At 43.1% G+C, this 18,441-nt stretch overlaps 1 protein-coding gene across 7 annotated transcripts in view; it reads right to left on the bottom strand.

Moving 5' to 3' along the window:
* Window positions 1–18,441, bottom strand: part of LOC138753231 (centrosomal protein of 128 kDa) — a 539,432-nt gene that overhangs the window by 453,409 nt on the left and 67,582 nt on the right. For all 7 annotated transcript variants that reach the window (XR_011351051.1, XM_069915965.1, XM_069915964.1 and 4 more), the window contains one exon: window positions 16,912–17,028. Coding sequence is in view for 6 of the 7 variants with exons in the window: in XM_069915965.1 (XP_069772066.1) it covers window positions 16,912–17,028 (117 nt within the window). In the remaining variant the exon portion in view is untranslated. The remainder of the gene's footprint in view (window positions 1–16,911; window positions 17,029–18,441) is intronic.

The following is an 18,441-nucleotide window of genomic DNA, read 5'->3' as shown; positions in this document are numbered from 1 at the left end:
ACGGACTGGAGCCCCAAAAAGACCTTTCAAATAATGCAACACCTCATTTGTACATCCACAGGACTGATTTACTGGATCTGGTGCTCCCTTTGTGGCCTTCTCTACATTGAAGAGACCAGTCACAGATTGCTTGGCTGAGCACCTCTGCTTCCTCCGCCACAACAAAAACCCTCAGTAGCCAACTATTTCAATTCTGAGTCATACTCCCATGCTCACATGTCTGTCCATGGTCTTCTGTAATGTTCCACCCTGACCACCCGCAGATTGGAGAAACAACACCTTATTTTCTGTCTGGGCACTCTCTAGCCAAATGGTATTAATATCAACTTCTCTGCTTTCTGCTAAAGTTGCTCGTCCTTTCTTTCCCTTCCCTCTCCACTCACCTAACCATCCCTCCTCCCCCTGATTGTTGCTGTCACCTCCCTCCTACCTTTGCCATCTCCCCTTTCCTCCTCCCATCCTTTTGTTCAGACACCAGCTGACACTCCTTTATGCCTTGATGAAGGGCTCAAAGCCTGAAATGTTGGTTATCTATTTTCACCTTTGCTACATAAAGGACTCGTTTTATCAGCTAAGTTTGTCCAGCATTTTGTGTTTTTACTCAAAGAGCAGCAAGTTTGGACAAAAGCTGAACTCAGAAAGGCCACACAGACCTTCAGCACCCAACCAGGAATGTTAAATGGGCCTGCTGCTTTGTATAGCTTTACCCCCAAGGATAGGATCTTCCTCACCTCAGCCACAGCTATGCAGGGTGCAGAAGTTATAAATTTCTCTTCCAACAATAATTTTTTTTAAACTTACTAAAACACACTGTAGTGATATGTAATTACACCACCAGGTCACCAGGGGTCATCCTAGTGACCTTGTATATAAAGCAGTCCAGAGCTACAGTCAAGCCTTCCAGGTTCGTCTTGCAGAGAGTCAAGACCTCTTAGTGTACATATTAGTTTATTAAAGCTGTCTTATACTCGCACTGCTGGTGTGGTTATTGTCAGTACAATTTAATAAACTAATATGATAGCTACTAGGATGGAAGTTACTTCTGCTCCAATGCGCATTCCCAACCACCTGGAGACTCTTCCTGAGGAATGGAATCCGGGGACGCCTAGCACACACGTGTATCCGAGGACAGAGACGGCGAGGGACCACTGTACTGGAATCGTGGTGGAATGCAGGAAAGACCACAGAAGTACGATAGGGCAGGTAAGAAACGGCCAAGAGCCCTGTCTGCCCATGGATTCGCCGGTACAGACACCACCGACCCTAAACCCCGGTCCGATCAGAGAGGGGCCACTACAAGCGCGGGTGGAAGGATCTCCACAAGTCGTGCTCCCGATCGCCACATATGTGCAGAATTCCCGACCACTCCAGAGCCAGGGAAAGCAAGCACTTCACCCTCGTCACGGACCAGCAGTCTGTGGCTTTTATGTTCGATAACCAGAACAGGGGGAGAATTAAGAACGACAAAATCCTGTGCTGGTGGATAGAATTGTCTACATTTAACTACGACATTCTACACCACCCTGGGAGACTCAACGAGCCCCCGGACGCGCTGTTCCGAGGCATTTGTGCCATCCTTAACCACACATCCCAGTTGAGCTGGGCCACCCAGGGGTCACTAGACTGTTTCACTTCATTAAAACCCAAAGCCTCCCATTTTCGGTAGAGGAAATGAGGTCAGTGAACAAGAGCTGCCTCATCTGTGCGGAAATGCAAACCACAATTTTACCGGCCAGACAAAGCCACCCTGATAAAAGCTTCCAAACCTTTTGAGCTCCTCAGCCTCAATTTTAAAGGCCCGCTCCCGTCCAATAATAGAAATGTCTATTTCCTCAACGTAATGGATGAATATTCCCGTTTCCCCTTCACAATCCCGTGTTCTGATGGATCAGCAGCCACTGTTATAAAATGCCTCAAACCCAACTTCAGCATATTTGGGTTCCCGAACTACATACACACAGACAGGGGTGCTGCATTCATGAGTGGAGAAGTACAGAGCTACCTGCACGAGAGAGGGATTGCTACCAGCCGCACTACAAGTTACAATCCCAGGGGGAATGGACAAGTCGAAAGGGTAAATGCCACTATCTGGAAAACGGTCTTCTTGACTTTAACAGCAAAAGACCGGCCTGTTACTAGATGGCAAGAAGTGTTGCCAGAAGCCTTACACTCTATACGTTCTTTGTTGTGTACTGCCACTAACATGATCCCACATGACCGTATCTTTTCTTTCACAAGCAAAGCCACGACGGGCACAGTGCTGCCTAAATGGATGATGACACCGGGACCTGTTCTCCTCCGGAAGCACTGAAGACCACAGATGAGGAGCAAACTAACACAGCGCGACCAGCTGAGGGATGCCTGACATCAGGGCTCTCAGCTGGAAGAAGAGGAAAGCGACAGAAAAGGGAGTAATAGGAAAGAAGAACAGCAGCAAGAGGCCAAACAGATAACGAGCCAAGAAGAAGAGGACCAGCAGCAAGAAGCCATGCAAAAAAATGCCCAGCAAAGTGAGGCAAGCAGCTCAACAAGAAAGTCAGAAGAGACACAGATACAAGGAAGAGAAGTAGAAGACACAAACACAGGTGCAGGCACAGAAGAAGAGGAAGAAGACGACCAAGCTCAGCACAGAGGAATAGAAGGTAAAATGTTTGGACAGTATATAGATTTTAAAAATTTCAAGAACAAATGAAAGCATTAAAAGAATGGTTGACATTAGAATTTAGTGAAATGAAAAGAAAAATGAAAAGTACAGAAGAAAAAGTGAGTAGAATAGAGTTGGTCATAACAGATGTAGGGAAAGGATTAGAAAATGTGGAAGAACGTGTAATGGCGGTAGAAATGGAAGTGAATGACTTAAGAAGAAAATTGGAAGAAAGTGATAAAAAAAGTTAAAGAGTCACAGAAGTTGTTAGCTCAGAAGATGGATATAATGGAAAACTATAGTAGGCGAAACAACAAAGATAGTGGGCCTAAAGGAAGATGAAGACGGCACAAATATAAAAGAATTTATAAAAGAATGGATCTCAAAGGTCCTGGGAATGACAGAAATACAGGAAGGAATGGAAATAGAAAGAGCACATAGAACACCAGCCCCGAAACCACAGCCACAACAAAAACCAAGATCCGTTTTAGTAAAATTTCTGAGATACACCACAAGAGAAAATATACTGGAGAGGGCAAGGAATAAAATTAGAGAAGACGAAAAACCCTTGGAATAAAAGGGTCAAAAAATATTTTTTCTACCCAGATACAAGTTTTGAACTCCTAAAGAAGAGGAAGGAGTTTAACACAGCAAATTCGAACCTATGGAAAAAAGGCTATAAATTGAGCTTAAAATATTTATCTCGGGGGAGCAAAACAGACTGTTCTCAGATCCGAAGAAAGCACGAGAATTTGCAGAACATCTGCAGGACAGAAGGAGAGATGAAGAGATGTAACAAAAACGAAGAACGACGACAAACTACATATAAAGATGTAAAAAGAATGTATATGTAAGAACTAAAGAAGGTAAAGAAAAGGGAAGAAAGGAAGTAAGAGGGGAAAAAAGAGGGTGAGCTTTGTTATATGTGAAGATAAAAGTCTTTTCTGGAGGGGGTTGGGTGGGAGAGAATAACAGTCACTGCAAAATCAGTAAACGCTTGCGAGCAGGTTCGCAAATTAAATGGAGAGGGGAGTTATGGTTGCCCGGCAAGGGACAAGAGGTGACTCAGAGAGGGAGGGGGACATTTGGGGTTAAGGGAATTTTAGATGTGGAAGTTGTTTAAGTATTTTATGTTTTAAAAGTGTAGTCATATGTTGAACGTTTAATGGGTTTGCAGTGGGGTGGGAAGGGAGGGGGGAGAAAGGGGAGAAAATGACACTGTGTATATTCATGAGGGAAATATTTGTGTGTATTTTGGTTAATATGGTTCATAATGTGAAAAATTTAAAAATTTTGAGTTCAAAAAGGGAAAACAGAGATGAAAATGGGGAAAAGGGGGATGGTGGTGGTGTGGAAATGAGGTGTAAACAGAATATGAGATGGCCATGTTGAACTATATAACTATAAATATTAATGGAATACATAACCAAATTAAACAAAAAAGGCGATTAAATTTCTTGAAAAAAGAAAAAATAGACATAGCATTTGTGCAGGAAACACATCTAACTGAAGTGGAACATAATAAATTAAGGAGAGACTGGGTAGGGCACGTAACGGCAGCATCACATAAGTCAAAAGCCAGAGGTGTAGCTATATTAATTTTAAAAAATGTACCAATCAAAATAGAGGAGGAAATACTAGATCCAGCAGGGAGGTTCGTAATGATAAAGAGTCAGATATATTCAGAATTCTGGAATTTGATCAATATATATGCACCTAATGAAGAGGATCAAAAGTTTATGCAAGATATTTTTTTGAAGATTGTACATACGCAGGGGAATATATTGATAGGAGGGGATTTTAACCTTAATTTGGACCCAAAGTTGGATAAAATTGGACAAAAGACTAGCAAAAAGAATAAAGTGGCCAAATTTATGGTTAAATCAATGCAGGAAATGAAACTTATGGATATATAGAGGAGGCAGCAGTCAAAGGAGAAGAAATACTCATATTATTCGAGTAGGCATAAAACATACTCAAGGATAGATATGTTTTTGTTGTCAGCCCATATCCAAGGGGGAGTTAGGAAAACGGAATATAAAGTTTGATCGTTATCTGATCATTCACCCCTGCTATTAGCAATAGAACTGGAGAACATCCCACCAAGAACATATAGATGGAGATTAAACTCCATACTACTTAAAAGACAGGAATTTAGAGAATTTACTGAACGCCAAATTAAAATGTACTTTGAAATAAATACAGAATCAGTGAAAGATAAATTTATATTATGGGTTGCAATGAAAGCCTTCATTAGAGGGCAGTTAATAAGTTATGTTCTTCTTTCTTTGGCTTGGCTTCGCGAACGAAGATTAATGGAGGGGTAAGGTCCATGTCAGCTGCAGGCTCGTTTGTGGCTGACAAATCCGATGCGGGACAGGCAGACACAGTTGCAGCGGTTGCAAGGGAAAATTGGTTGGTTGGGGTTGGGTGTTGGGTTTTTCCTCCTTTGTCTTTTGTCAGTGAGGTGGGCTCTGCGGTCTTCTTCAAAGGAGGTTGCTGCCCGCCGAACTGTGAAGCGCCAAGATGCACGGTTTGAGGCGATATCAGCCCACTGGCGGTGGTCAATGTGGCAGGCATCAAGAGCTTTCTTTAGGCAGTCCTTGTACCTCTTCTTTGGAGCACCTCTGTCTCGGTGGCCAGTGGAGAGCTCGCCATATAACACGATCTTGGGAAGGTGATGGTCCTCCATTCTGGAGACGTGACCTACCCAGCGCAGTTGGATCTTCAGCAGCGTGGATTCGATGCTGTCGGCCTCTGCCATCTCGAGTACTTCGATGTTGGTGATGAAGTCGCTCCAATGAATGTTGAGGATGGAGCGGAGACAACGCTGGTGGAACCGTTCTAGGAGCCGTAGGTGATGCCGGAGAAGGACCCATGATTCAGAGCCGAACAGGAGTGTGGGAATGACAACGGCTCTGTATACGTTAATCTTTGTGAGGTTTTTCAGTTGGCTGCTTTTCCAGACCATTTTGTGTAGTCTTCCAAAGGCGCTATTTACCTTGGCGAGTCTGTTGTCTATCTCGTTGTCGACCCTTGCATCCGATGAAATGGTGCGGCCGAGATAGGTAAACTGGTTGACCGTTTTGAGTTTTGTGTGCTCAATGGAGATGTGGGGGGGGCTGGTAGTCATGGTGGGGAGCTGGCTGATGGAGGACCTCAGTTTTCTTCAGGCTGACTTCCAGGCCAAACATTTTGGCAGTTTCCGCAAAACAGGACGCCAGTCTTGGTGTGAACTTGCAGGCGCCTCAGATTGAAGAGACTGCCATCCATGCGGTACCGAATTTAAACAGCGTCTTCATTGTTGAGGTCTTTCATGGCTTGTTTCAGCATCATGCTGAAGTTTGAAAAGAGGGTTGGTGCAAGAACGCAGCCTTGCTTCACGGCATTTTTAATGGAGAAGGGCTCAGAGAGCTCATTGCTGTATCTGAGCCGACCTTGTTGATTTTCGTGCAGTTGGATAACCATGTTGAGGAAGTTTGGGGGGCATCCGAGGCACTCTAGTATTTGACAAAGCCCTTTCCTACTCACGGAGTCGAAGGCTTTAGTGAGGTCAACAAAGGTGATGTAGAGTCCTTTGTTTTGTTCTCTGCACTTTTCTTGGAGCTGTCTGAGGGCAAAGACCATGTCAGTAGTTCCTCTATTTGTGCGAAAGCCGCACTGTGATTCTGGGAGAACATTTTCGGCAACGCTAGGTATTAATCTGTTTAGGAGAATCCTAGCGAAAATTTTGCCTGCAATGGAGAGCAGCGTGATTCCCCTGTAGTTTGAGAAGTCTGATTTCTCGCCTTCGTTTTTGTACAGGGTGATGATGATGGCATCACGAAGGTCCTGAGGCAGTTTTCCTTGGACCCAGCAGAGCTTGAAAAACTCATGCAGTTTGGCATGCAGAATTTTGCCGCCAGCCTTCCAGACCTCTGGGGGGGATTCCATCCATACCTGCTGCTTTGCCACTTTTCAGTTGTTCAATTGCCTTATATGTCTCTTCCCAGGTGAGGATCTCATCCAGCTCTTAAGGGCTGTTGAGGGAACTGGAGCAGGGCAGATTCTTGGACTGAGAGGTTGGCACTGAAAAGAGATTGGAAGTGTCCTGACCATCGGTTGAGGATGGAGATCTTGTCGCTGAGGAGGAATTTGCCGTCTGAGCTGCGCAGCGGGCTTTAGACTTGGGGTGAGGGGCCGTACACAGCCTTTAGAGCCTCGTAAAAACCCCTGAAGTCACCGATGTCCGCGCTGAGCTGGGTTTGTTTGGCGAGGCTAGTCCACCACTCATTTTGGATCTCCCGGAGTTTGCGCTGAAGATGGCTGCATGCACGACGGAAGACTCGTTTCTTCTCTGACCAGGACAGCTTTGCAAGGTGAGCCTGGTGGGCAGCTCGCTTCTTTGCCAGCAGCTCCTGGATTTCCTAGTTGTTTTCGTCGAACCAGTCCTTGTTTTTCCTGGAGGAGAAGCCCAGTACCTCTTCAGTGGATTGCAGTATGGCAGTCTTCAGCTGATCCCAGAGGGTTTCAGGGGACAAGTCCGTGAGGCGGATTGCATCCTCGAGCTTTGCTTTGAGGTTTGCCTGGAAGTTTCCTCTCACTTCGTCTGACTGCAAGTTTCCAACATTGAACCTCTTTCTGGAGGCTTTACTGTTCCTGGGCTTTGGCTTGAAGTGAAGGTTGAGCTTGCAGCGAACAAGCCGGTGGTCATTGTGGCATTCCGCGCTGGGCATGACCCTGGTGTGGAGCACATCTCGTTTGTCTTTCTCACACCAGGACGTAGTCTAGGAGGTGCCAGTGTTTGGATCGGGGATGCATCCAGGTGGTCTTAAGGCTGTCCCTCTGCTGAAAAAGGATGTTTGTAATGACAAGCCGCTGTTCTGCGCAGAGCTCCAACAGGAGGCGCCCATTGTCGATGCACTTGCCGACACCATGCTTGCCCAGGATTCCTGGCCAGGTTTCTGAGTCTTTGCTGACACGAGCGTTGAAGTCACCAAGGATGACAACCTTGTCGGCTGTAGGGGTACGTTGGATGAGGTTGCGCAGGTCCGTGTAGAACTTGTCCTTTTCTGCTGGTTCCGCCTGGAGGGTTGGAGCATAGACACTGATGAGGGTGATGCAACACTTGTTTTGAAGGGGGAGTCGCATGGACATGATCCGGTCCGAGTGGCCTGTCAGGAGGATTTCGAGTTTGGAGGCAATGGAGTTCTTGACCATGAAGCCTACACCAGATAGGCGTCGTTCATCCATAGGCTTGCCAGACCAGTAGAGTGTGTAGCCCGCGCCACATCTTGGAGGCTGCCTACATCTGCAAGGCGGACTTCACTGAGAGCGGCTATGTCGATGTCAAGTCTGAGGAGTTCATGTGCGATGAGGGCAGACCGACGTTCAGGTCGGTGGCTGTTAGCCTTGTCTAGCATGGTTCTGATGTTCCAGCATGCGAGCTTGAGTTTGTGAGCATCTTTTGAGGGGGAGGACGTGGAGGGGGAGGGGGAGGACATGTCCTCGGGCCTACACAAAGGAGCTTTTAGGTGGAGTGCAGTGTGCGCAGTACTGGCCCCACCCTTTACACCCATGGTTCGTGTGCCGTGGCCAAGCAAGCTGAGATGTGGCAGTGAGGTCCTTGGGTCGTAGGTTTTATATCGGAGTGGCCTTCTCCTATGCAGGTTTCTTACCTGGGCTGGAGGGGCCTGCCTCCCCTCCTAGGTCGGACCATACCTGGTCGCAATCCAACCTGTTGGCCTCCGCCTGCCATTTCCTACATTTATACATTAGGAGTATGTTAGGAGGCCCCAGTCCGGGCAGAAGCGAGGGTGAGGCGGTGGCCCCGGCCTCAGCAGAGCGAAGCAGGCGGAGGCCCCGGTCCAGGCAGAAAGGAGGCGGCGGCCCCGGACCGGGTACAGGGAAGGAAGCGGCGGCCCCGGCCCCGTTCCGGGCAGAGGGTAGGCAGCGACAGCCCCGATCCTGGCAAAAGCGAGGATGGGGGGAGGTGGCGGCCTCGGTAGAGTGAGGCAGGCAGAGGCCCCAGTCCAGGCACAGGCTAAAATAAAATATAAAATAATAAGTTATGTAACTAAGATGAAAAAGGACTACAATCAGGAAATAGAACAGTTGGAAAGAGAGACAGTAAGTACAGAAAAAGAACTAGCAACAAGGGAAGATATAACAAAAAGAGAATTGGCGGACAAAAACTAAAATATGAAACATTACAAACGTATAAGGTGGAGAAGAGCATAATGAAAATAAAGCAAAAATATTATGAGCTCGGAGAAAAAAAGCACACAAAATATTAGCCTGGCAACTTAAAACAGAACAAGCTAAAAGAACTGTATTGGAATCAAGGAAAATGGACAAACTAATTACATATAATCCAATGGAGATTAATGAGAACTTTAAGGAATTTTATGAACAATTTTACCAAACTGAGAACGAGGGGAAAGATGATAAAATAGAAGAGTTTGTAGCTAAAATTGAATTACCGAAATTGCAAGAAGAGGAGCAAAACAAGCTGACAAAACCATTTGAAATAGAGGAAATACAGGATATATTAAAAAAGCTGCTGAACAATAAAACGCCTGGATTCCCAATAGAATTCTATAAAACATTTAAAGAGTTATTAATTCCTCCTCTCCTGGAAGTAATGAACCAGATAGAAGTGGAGTTGAGGCACGCAAACCCTCAGTACGCCTTCATCACATTCCCAGATGGAAGAGAAGACTCGGTGGCCACCAGGGATCTCGCGCCGGCCGGACGTGTGAACAACGCGGAGGAAACACAGATGTTTACGGATCAACAAGGAACGCAGCAGCAGTCACTAGAACAGTCGTTCTTCAAGTCACCCCAGAGGACTAGACCACCCACCCCGGGAATCAGGACCCTGGGTACGCCCGCCCCACAAAATATCACCACCCCACACAGCCATCTAGTACTTCCCACTCCCACATCTCCACCAAGAAAGGCCGAAAGGCACTCCGCACTCCCCACCCCTATACCACTACTGAGGAGGTCCAGAAGGCAACGGAAGCCACGAAAAATGTTGGACTTAAGAACTTACAAACAAGGGAAGGAGGACGGTGGGGGCGGAGGGAATAACAATCTTTTTTAAGGGAGGGTGAATGTGGTGATATGTAATTACACCACTAAGTCACCAGGGGTCATCCTGGTGACCTTGCATATAAATCCATCCAGAGCTACAGTCTACCTTTCCGGGTTCGACTTGCAGAGAGACAAGACCCTCTTAGTGTACATATTAGTTTATTAAAGCTGTACTCGCACTGCTGGTGTGGTTATTGTCAGTATACGCACTGCACCAGGAAATTTTATAGTTAAAGTTGCACTAAAGAATTATATCAGAATTAATATGCCATTCCATGCAGTCAAAAACATTAAATTAGGTATTGAACAAGTCTCCATTGAATAACTAATGTCTTGGATTTGAGTGTGGGGCTGCAAAATGGTGAATAACAGCATATTTTAATAAACTACACACCATTGTAAAAATTATCATTGGAGCTTTGGGAATTCAGTTCAGTACTTAAAAGGAATATTGCAATTTTCTTTTAAGACATTGTATTTTATGTTATACATATTTGAAATGCATTCTGCATTGTCACAAAGGTTTTACGTCAGTTTATAAAGGTATTGCTTAAAGACTGATTAAATGAAATGGATAAAATGAATTTTATTTTGATGTATTAAAATGCTGGAATAAATTACCAGAACCAAAAAGGAGGCCCTTCTTTCAGAAATGAAGAAAAGTTGACCTCTGGTGGTGATCCAATGAAAAAGCAACCAGTTTATGAGGAAAATAAATATATTTTTTAAAATTTAGACGTACAGCATGGTTACAGGCCCTTTTGACCCACAAGCCCATGCCTCCCAATTAGACCCAAATGACATAGATACCCCACCCCCCCCCCCCCGTACGATTTGAACAGTGGGAGGAAACTGAAGCATCTGGAGGTAACCCACGTAAACACAGGGAGAACCACACACTCCTTACAGACAGCGTGAGATTCGAACCCCGGTCCAATCATTGATTGTACAACAGCACTGTACTAAGCACCGCCTTTGTATAAATAAATCCAACTTGGATACCATGGAAAAACAGTCAAAATAAATCACGAAGCCAATCTTAATAAAAAAACTGACTTGTGATCACTAGGAAATATTCGCCACAAAGCCACCATTTGCTACATCAGTTGAGCATTCCATCAGCTTTATTCCAAAGATTAAAACTCTTTTTCAAAAAAGAACTGAAATAAAAAAGAAAAAAAAACCACTGGACAGGCAGCAACTGCAGGAAAAAAACTGAATTAACATTTCAGGTTAAAGACTTTCCTTCAGAACTCTTACTACCATTCTTCTGTGATAATTGTTTCATAATCAGATAGATAACACAAGTTCAAGTTTATTACAATTTAACTGAACACACATTCAGATGAAACAGTGTTTCTCCAGACTGTGGAATCATTAAGATTGAGAGAGAGCAGAGATTTACCAGGATGTTGCCAGACTTCAGGAACTGAGTTACAGGGAAAAGTTAAACAAATTAGGTCTTTATTCCCTGGACTGTAGAAGGAGGGGAGATTTGATAGAGCTATTTAAAATTATGAGGGGGATAGACAGAGTAAATGTAGATGGGCTTTTTACACTGAGGGAAGGTGAGATACAAACCAGAGGACATGGGTTAGGAGTGAAAGGGGGAAAGGTTTAGGGGGAACTCCTTCAAACAGAGTGGGCAGAGAGTGTGGAATGAGCTGCCAGCTGAAGTGGTGGATGCGTGCTCAGTCTTACCATTTAAGAAGAATTTGGACAGGTACATGGATGGGAGAGTTATGGAGGCCTATGGACTGGGTGCAGGTCAGTGGGACTAAGTAGAAAAACAAATCAGAAGGACCTGTTTCTGTGCAGTCATGGTCTATGATCATCAAAATGTATACACTTCAGTCATCTTAAAAACCAATGTTCACATCATCACCAAATTCTGTCTCACAGCTAGCCTGCTGAACCACAAATGGATGGCTGGCCCAAACAGCAAAAGAGAGGTTCTGTTAACGGAGATACATCTGCCAGAAAAAATTAGCAGCAAAAATAAAATTAAGCCATGGAACAAACTCAGCTGAACCTTTTCCAACCTCACGGTTAATGTAAACATGCCAATTTGTTTCAACAAATTATCTAAGTTGCTCTGCAATATGAAATGGGAGTTGCTCCTCACCCCAAATAGACAATTCAATGTATTAACTATGAACAGTTTTCAGTTTAATGGGAGTTGTGTGCCTCCTGAAGTCAGATGTCTTTCCTCCAGGGATTGATCTTCGCATTTTACATCTCCACAAATGTTAGCTCCTAACCCTTTCCTGCCCTAGAGGCTCAAGTACACAAATTCTATTGTTAAATCTTAACGCCAGCATTGACAAACAATGATGTCAAATAGAAATAACCCCATTTTTTAAACAGTCATACAGGAAAAATTCACACCATCAGGGCATGAGAGTCAGAGTGATACAGGACAGAAATCAGCCCTTCAGCCCTCCACATCCATGCCAACCCTCGACATCAAAATAATTGAACAATCATTAACCATTCCCCTGAAGAACACTCATGGTCTACCTCTGGTTCCGAGGTCTGCAGATTTTTGCTTTTCAATTAACTAATTACTTTCACAGCTATATGGCACTGTATGCAACCTGCAAAATGGTAAACAAGAGCAAGTCAAAGACTTAGACTGATATCTCATCTTTCAAGACTCCTTCAGTGCATCCCAGAGGGCTGAAGTGTAGACACTAATGTAATGTTGGAAATTTGGCAGCTAATTTGCACATAGCAGAACTGTTGCAACATCAGTGTTCAATCCACATTGGTAGAGAAAAAAAAACTATTCTTTGAAAAGGAGATTCAATGGCTTAAGTGTTCATAGGAATCTGGATGCCCTTATAGGAGTCATTGAAAGTTAATGTGTAGCAAACCTTAGAGGAAGGCTTAAAAAAAAATCAGGGTTGTTTGAACTTGAACTTTGGACTTTGCTCAAATCTTCTTCCAAGATAGGCAAATAAGGATGCCTTGCTCAACTGCATAAGGCGGAGTTGAGACCAAGGAAGGGTAGAGAGAGTGCATCGATGGGATGGTGAATGTATTATGTAACTGAGTTTGCTCTCGAGTTTAGAAGAACAAGACTTGACTTCAACAAAGAGCTCAAAATTCTTAAAGGGATCAGCGGGGTTCATGTCGGGAAGATGTTTTTCCTGACGGGAACATAAAAACAGGTGATCAGTCTCAAAATAAGGGGGTCAACCTTGGAAGCATGAAAATGAGAAGTCATGGTCATTTATGACATCAATAGACCTTTACATACTAAAGGAAACTAGAATTAATGCAGACAAGTAGCACAATCTTTGAGGCTGGAAATCCGACTCCTGATTTTATTGTCTTATGTCAATGAGGGATAAATATTAGCCTTGACACTTAAACATAGAAACATAGAAGCTAGGAGCAGGAGTAGGTCATTCGGCCCTTCGAGCCTGCTCCGCCATTCAACGAGATCATGGCTGATCTTAAAGTTCAGTACCCCGTCCCCGCCTTCTCTCCGTAACCTTTAATACCCTTATACTGAAGAAATAGATCTAATTCACTCTTAAATAGATTTAATGAACCTGCCTCTACTGCCCTCTGTGGCAATGAATTCCACAGATTCACCACCCTCTGGGTAAAGAAATTCCTCCTCATCTCAGTCCTAAATGGTTTGCCTATTATCCTCAAACCATGGCCCCGGGTTCTGGATTTTCCCATCCTTGGAAACATCCCATCTGCATCCACTCTGTCCAGTCCTGCCAGAATTTTATAGGTCTCTATGAGATCCCCTCTCAATCTTCTAAACTCCAGCGAGTACAATCCCAATCTTTCCTCATAAGTCATTCCTGCCATTCCAGGTATCAGCCTGGTGAATCGCCTCTACACTCCCTCCATTGCAAGAACATCCTTCCTTAGATAAGGTGACCAAAACTGCACACAATACTCCAGGTGGGGTCTCACCAAGGCCCTGTACAGCTGCAGTAAGGTATCCTTGTTCCTAGACTCAAACCCTCTTGATATGAAGGCCAACCTACCATTTGCCTTTTTAACCACCTGCTGTACCTGCATGCTCACCTTCAGAGACTGGTGTACAAGTACCCCTAGGTCTCTCTGCACTTCCCCATCTCTTAACCTATTACCATTCAAATAGTAATCTGCCCTCCGGTTTGTATTACCAAAGTGGATAACCTCACATTGATCCACATTGTAGTGCATTTGCCATGTATCTGCCCAGTCCCCCAATTTATCCACTTCTTTAAGGAGAGCAAAGCTTTTTTTGACCATCTGATTCATCCTACAACAATCCCCTTACATTAACTGCTAATAGAACTGCTTGGAACAGAAACCATCTGCTGGTCTACAAGAAACTTCAAATAATAGAGCAAATGATAGAGGCAAGGAATTATATAAATAGATATTTCCTCTTAGAAATAAAAGCTCTTACAATTCATTAACACCAAGTGAAAGGCAATGTCTGCTGCAACAATATGGTCTCAATTTTTAATATAAGGCAGTTAGAGGGGGAGCAGGGAGGAGGTGTCTTCAAAAATGGCACCTTTTAAACTTTTTTTTAAAAACTCTGGTTCCCTTGTGTGATAACAGACTAACCTCATTTTTTTTTTAAACTTTTATGGCCTTGGAAGAACTTTCTGGATTCATTATTTATTTGACCAACTTCCCAGAGTTTTAAACTGCGTGCTCAGTCTCCTGTGATGCGCTGGTGGCTGCTGGCAGCCTGGCATCTGGAGAACCAAAACAAACCATGACATCATCACTTCCTCTCTGATGCTGAATGATCCCGTGGAACTTCATTTTCTTCATGTCACAAGTCACAACCCCAGATATATGGAAGTTTCATACATAATGACACTATTACTGAAACATGAAATGAATGAATGTGGAAGACAATTATGTATATTATAGCTAGGTAATGAAATAATTTGACATAATGTAAGAGAAATGCATGTGCATTCACAAGCCAAAGCACTTCAGCACCTGTAGCCAATGCACTTTCCTTCCTTGCAATCTTCATTCCCTTGACATTTGGTACTTTCGTCATAGATTTTTTTCTGAGATAAGGAATGCCATGGAGATGGACACTAAAAAGAAACTATCTAGGTGGGACAAAAAAAACAAAAGAAGTTGCAAATTGAGAAAAAGAATCATCAAATTATCAGAGATTGCACACCTACTTTTCATTCGGCAGAGATGGAACTCTCTGAAGATTTGATACCCACCTTCAGCCCAGGAGATGGAAATGGTGCCCAGGCCATTGTGGTTGCACCTGAGGTGGAACCCTCTAAAGACTTGCTAGTACCTACTTTCAGCCTTGGGGCTGGTGACAGCACTCTGGCTGCTGCGGCTGTACAGGTGGTAGAAGTGGAGCCCCTAGAAGATGTGACACTTCAGCAGACTATTGTCTAGAGGATGAAGATGACACTGCATGACTATGCGTGACCATTGATGAACATACAGAAAACCCAACAGATCCACACCTGTTTTAATAATGTGGCTTCCAAATTAAGTGATTTAGATCAAAGGATTTTGACAACGGAGATAATGTGAACATTAAGAATTTTTAGCAGACATGTACTCAGACATCATCGACAATAAAAATGAAATTGTACAAGTTTCTTTCATTCAAAGACATGTGTAAGGAGATAATGAGCATTAGCAGAAAGGCAAATTGAAGTGTTGATAAACTGACCATCAACAATGTACTAAAATTCATGATTGTCAATGACATGTTCTAATTATCTAACCTGTCCACACTATCACATTTTTCTGACCTTACAATAACTAGTGCAATTGGGGAACGATCCTTTAGCCGACTCAAACACAAAGTCCTACCATTGTTCTACAATGGGTGAGGATATATTGTGCAGGTTAGCTTTGGTCTCCAGTGAAAGACAGCTGGCTACTGAGGTCAATTATAATGAAGTAATAGATAAGTTTGCTAGAAATGAAGCCAAGACAAAAGAGACGGTTATAGTTAACATAACATAACAATTTACAGCACGGAAACAGGCCATTAGGCCCTTCTAGTCCGCACCGAACCAAACACCCCTCTCTAGTCCCACCTCCCTGCACAATGTCCATAACCCTCCATCTTCTTCTCATCCATATACCTGTCCAACCTTTTCTTAAATAATACAATTGACTCCGCCGCCACTATTTCTCCCGGAAGCTCATTCCACACGGCTACCACTCTCTGAGTAAAGAAGTTCCCCCTCATGTTACCTCTAAACCTCTGCCCCTTAATTCTTAACTCATGTCCTCTTGTTTTAATCTTTCCTCCTCTTAACGGAAATAGTCTATCCACATCCACTCTGTCTATCCCTTTCATAATCTTAAATACTTCTATCAAATCCCTTCTCAACCTTCTACGCTCCAAAGAATAAAGACCTAATCTGTCCAATCTCTCCCTATACTCTAGATGCTTCATACATTTTTCATATTGCTTCATTTTGTTTTCTTTTTACATTTAAAATGTAAATTAAATAATACATGTTTTTATTATGTTTTGATTTTAATACAAAATAACAATTATGTACTTCCTTTAAAACTGTGTCTTCCTTGTGTTTTGATGTTAAAAACAAAATAAAATGTATAATGAATTTAAAATCATGGTACCTTTTTTTACGTGCTCGCTCCCCCAACTTTAGAATCTGTCTACGCTCCTGATATAAAGCAGAATGTTGGGTGAAAAATAAATTGTTGTGTTTGGTTTTAACTAAAGAAAACTGCTGCTGCCATCAAGATATTTCTGACTACATCTCTCAATTCCTCGACTATAGAGAATCATCCTTGGACCCAGTGTACACAAGAGGAATGTTCCACTTATAGTTGTGGGTGGAAGGTTGGCTTTTTGTTCAAAAAGTCGATGGAAATCAAAATCAAGTAGTGTGAAAAATAGGCAGCCTATAGAAGAGCGCTAACCTTTACAGCTCATAGTTAAAATATCAGCCCATTCTATTCACTTTTATCAGCACTGAGATAAACATTACATTCCTACACCCAGCCAGAGTAAAATGGATTGAGGTCATCCCTTATTTTTTTTTGTATACCCAGTCTAACTTTTGAACCTTTTCCTTGAGTATTGTCCAGAAAGTACAAAATTTTAATCACAATATCAAAATTTTTATTTGTATAACAGGCCCATTGGTACAAGCTTCAAGTCACTGTAGGCACATTGGAAGCGTACTCCTCACCTCCTGCAGTTGCACAGCCATCTGCCCTAGCTGATCCTGGCGATGTTCTGCTAACTGTCGTTCAGTTCTCATTTCCTTTTCAATTTCTTGAAGGCGCCGTTCAACTCTTTCTGAAACCTATCAGACAAAAGACCAAGAAAGTTTCTTGCTAGAAAAATCCATTTATTGGAGTCAGTAAATGTATAGCGCAACACAGGCTTTAATAAATAAATTCTACAAATATCAAAATAGGTCAGACAACATCTATGGAGATGGAACCAGAACATTTCAAGTCAACAACCTTCTCCTTAGTTTCTCTTTCACAACTCAAAACTTGTGAAATGAAAACTTTGTAAATGTGAGTGTGGCAGTGGCTCAACACTGTCCATAGATACAGGTTGTTTCTGGCCAAAGCAGCAAAGCAGATAAAAGATGCCCTTTAATGAGGGGCAGCTTTCAGAGAAGCCTGCATGGAGGAACAATTAGTAACCATTTCACCCAAATGCTCATTCAATGTTCGCAGAAAGTGGGTGGGAGAAAACAGAAGGAAGTCAGGCTAAATTATTTCTACCACTTGCAAGACACCAGCCAGAATCATAAATCTGAAAATTAAATAAATAAACATAAATAACAAAACCAGGGGGGGGGGGGGGTAAATGGGCACAAAAAGCCAAGGTTAGTGCAACCCTGTTACAGCGCCAGCGACCAGGGATTGAATCCCGTGCTGTCAGTAAGGAGTTTGGATTGTTATGGGCCCAGGGGACCCCAAAACCCAGCAGCAATAGAAATTCACCAAGAATTACTTTCTCCCCTTGAGCTTCATGGGTTTACTCCAGGTGCTCTGGTTTCCCCCCCACTGTTCAAAAATGTATCACAGGTGTAGATCAACTGGGTATAATTGTGCAGCATGAGCTTGTGGGCTGAAAGATTCATCAGATTTCACCTTAATACCTTTAATATTATCATCTTGTCTAATCATCTGAGCCAAAGGTTTAATAACTAATGCAAATAGACCTGGTGACAAAGGATAGCCTTGTCTAGTCGATCTAGTCAACATAAAAGGTAAAGATGTCCATTAGTCACAACTCTAGCAGTCAGACTTCTAAATAAGGCCTTAATCCATCCAATAAAAATTGGAGCAAACTTAAATTTCTCTAAAACTTTAAATTTTAAAAAAAAACCTCTACTCTTCTCTATCAAAGGCCTCTTCTCCATCCAATGAAATAACCATCAGTAGGTTCGATCCCTCCCGAGAAATATTAATCAAAGAAATCAACTTCACAATATTATCTGCCAAATAATGATTTTTAATAAAACTCGTCTGATCTAAATGAATTAAATCTGGTAAATATTTAGCTAGAACCTTTGTTAGAGATCGGAGGGGTCTTGAGATGGAGTAGGACATTAGGAGATCAGTGATGTAGGAGGGGACTAGTCCATTAAGGGCTTTGTAAACAAACTAGAGAACTTTAAAATCTACTCTGAGCCATACTGAAGGAAGTCAAGAATAGGGGTGATATGGTCCTTTTTCTTGGCTCCTATCAGGATCCT

Source organism: Narcine bancroftii, chromosome 2 (assembly GCF_036971445.1).
Source record: "Narcine bancroftii isolate sNarBan1 chromosome 2, sNarBan1.hap1, whole genome shotgun sequence".
Classification (NCBI taxonomy): Eukaryota; Metazoa; Chordata; class Chondrichthyes; order Torpediniformes; family Narcinidae; genus Narcine; species Narcine bancroftii.
The sequence above is the reverse complement of the archived record's forward strand: the minus strand, read 5'-3'. Positions and strand labels throughout refer to the sequence as shown.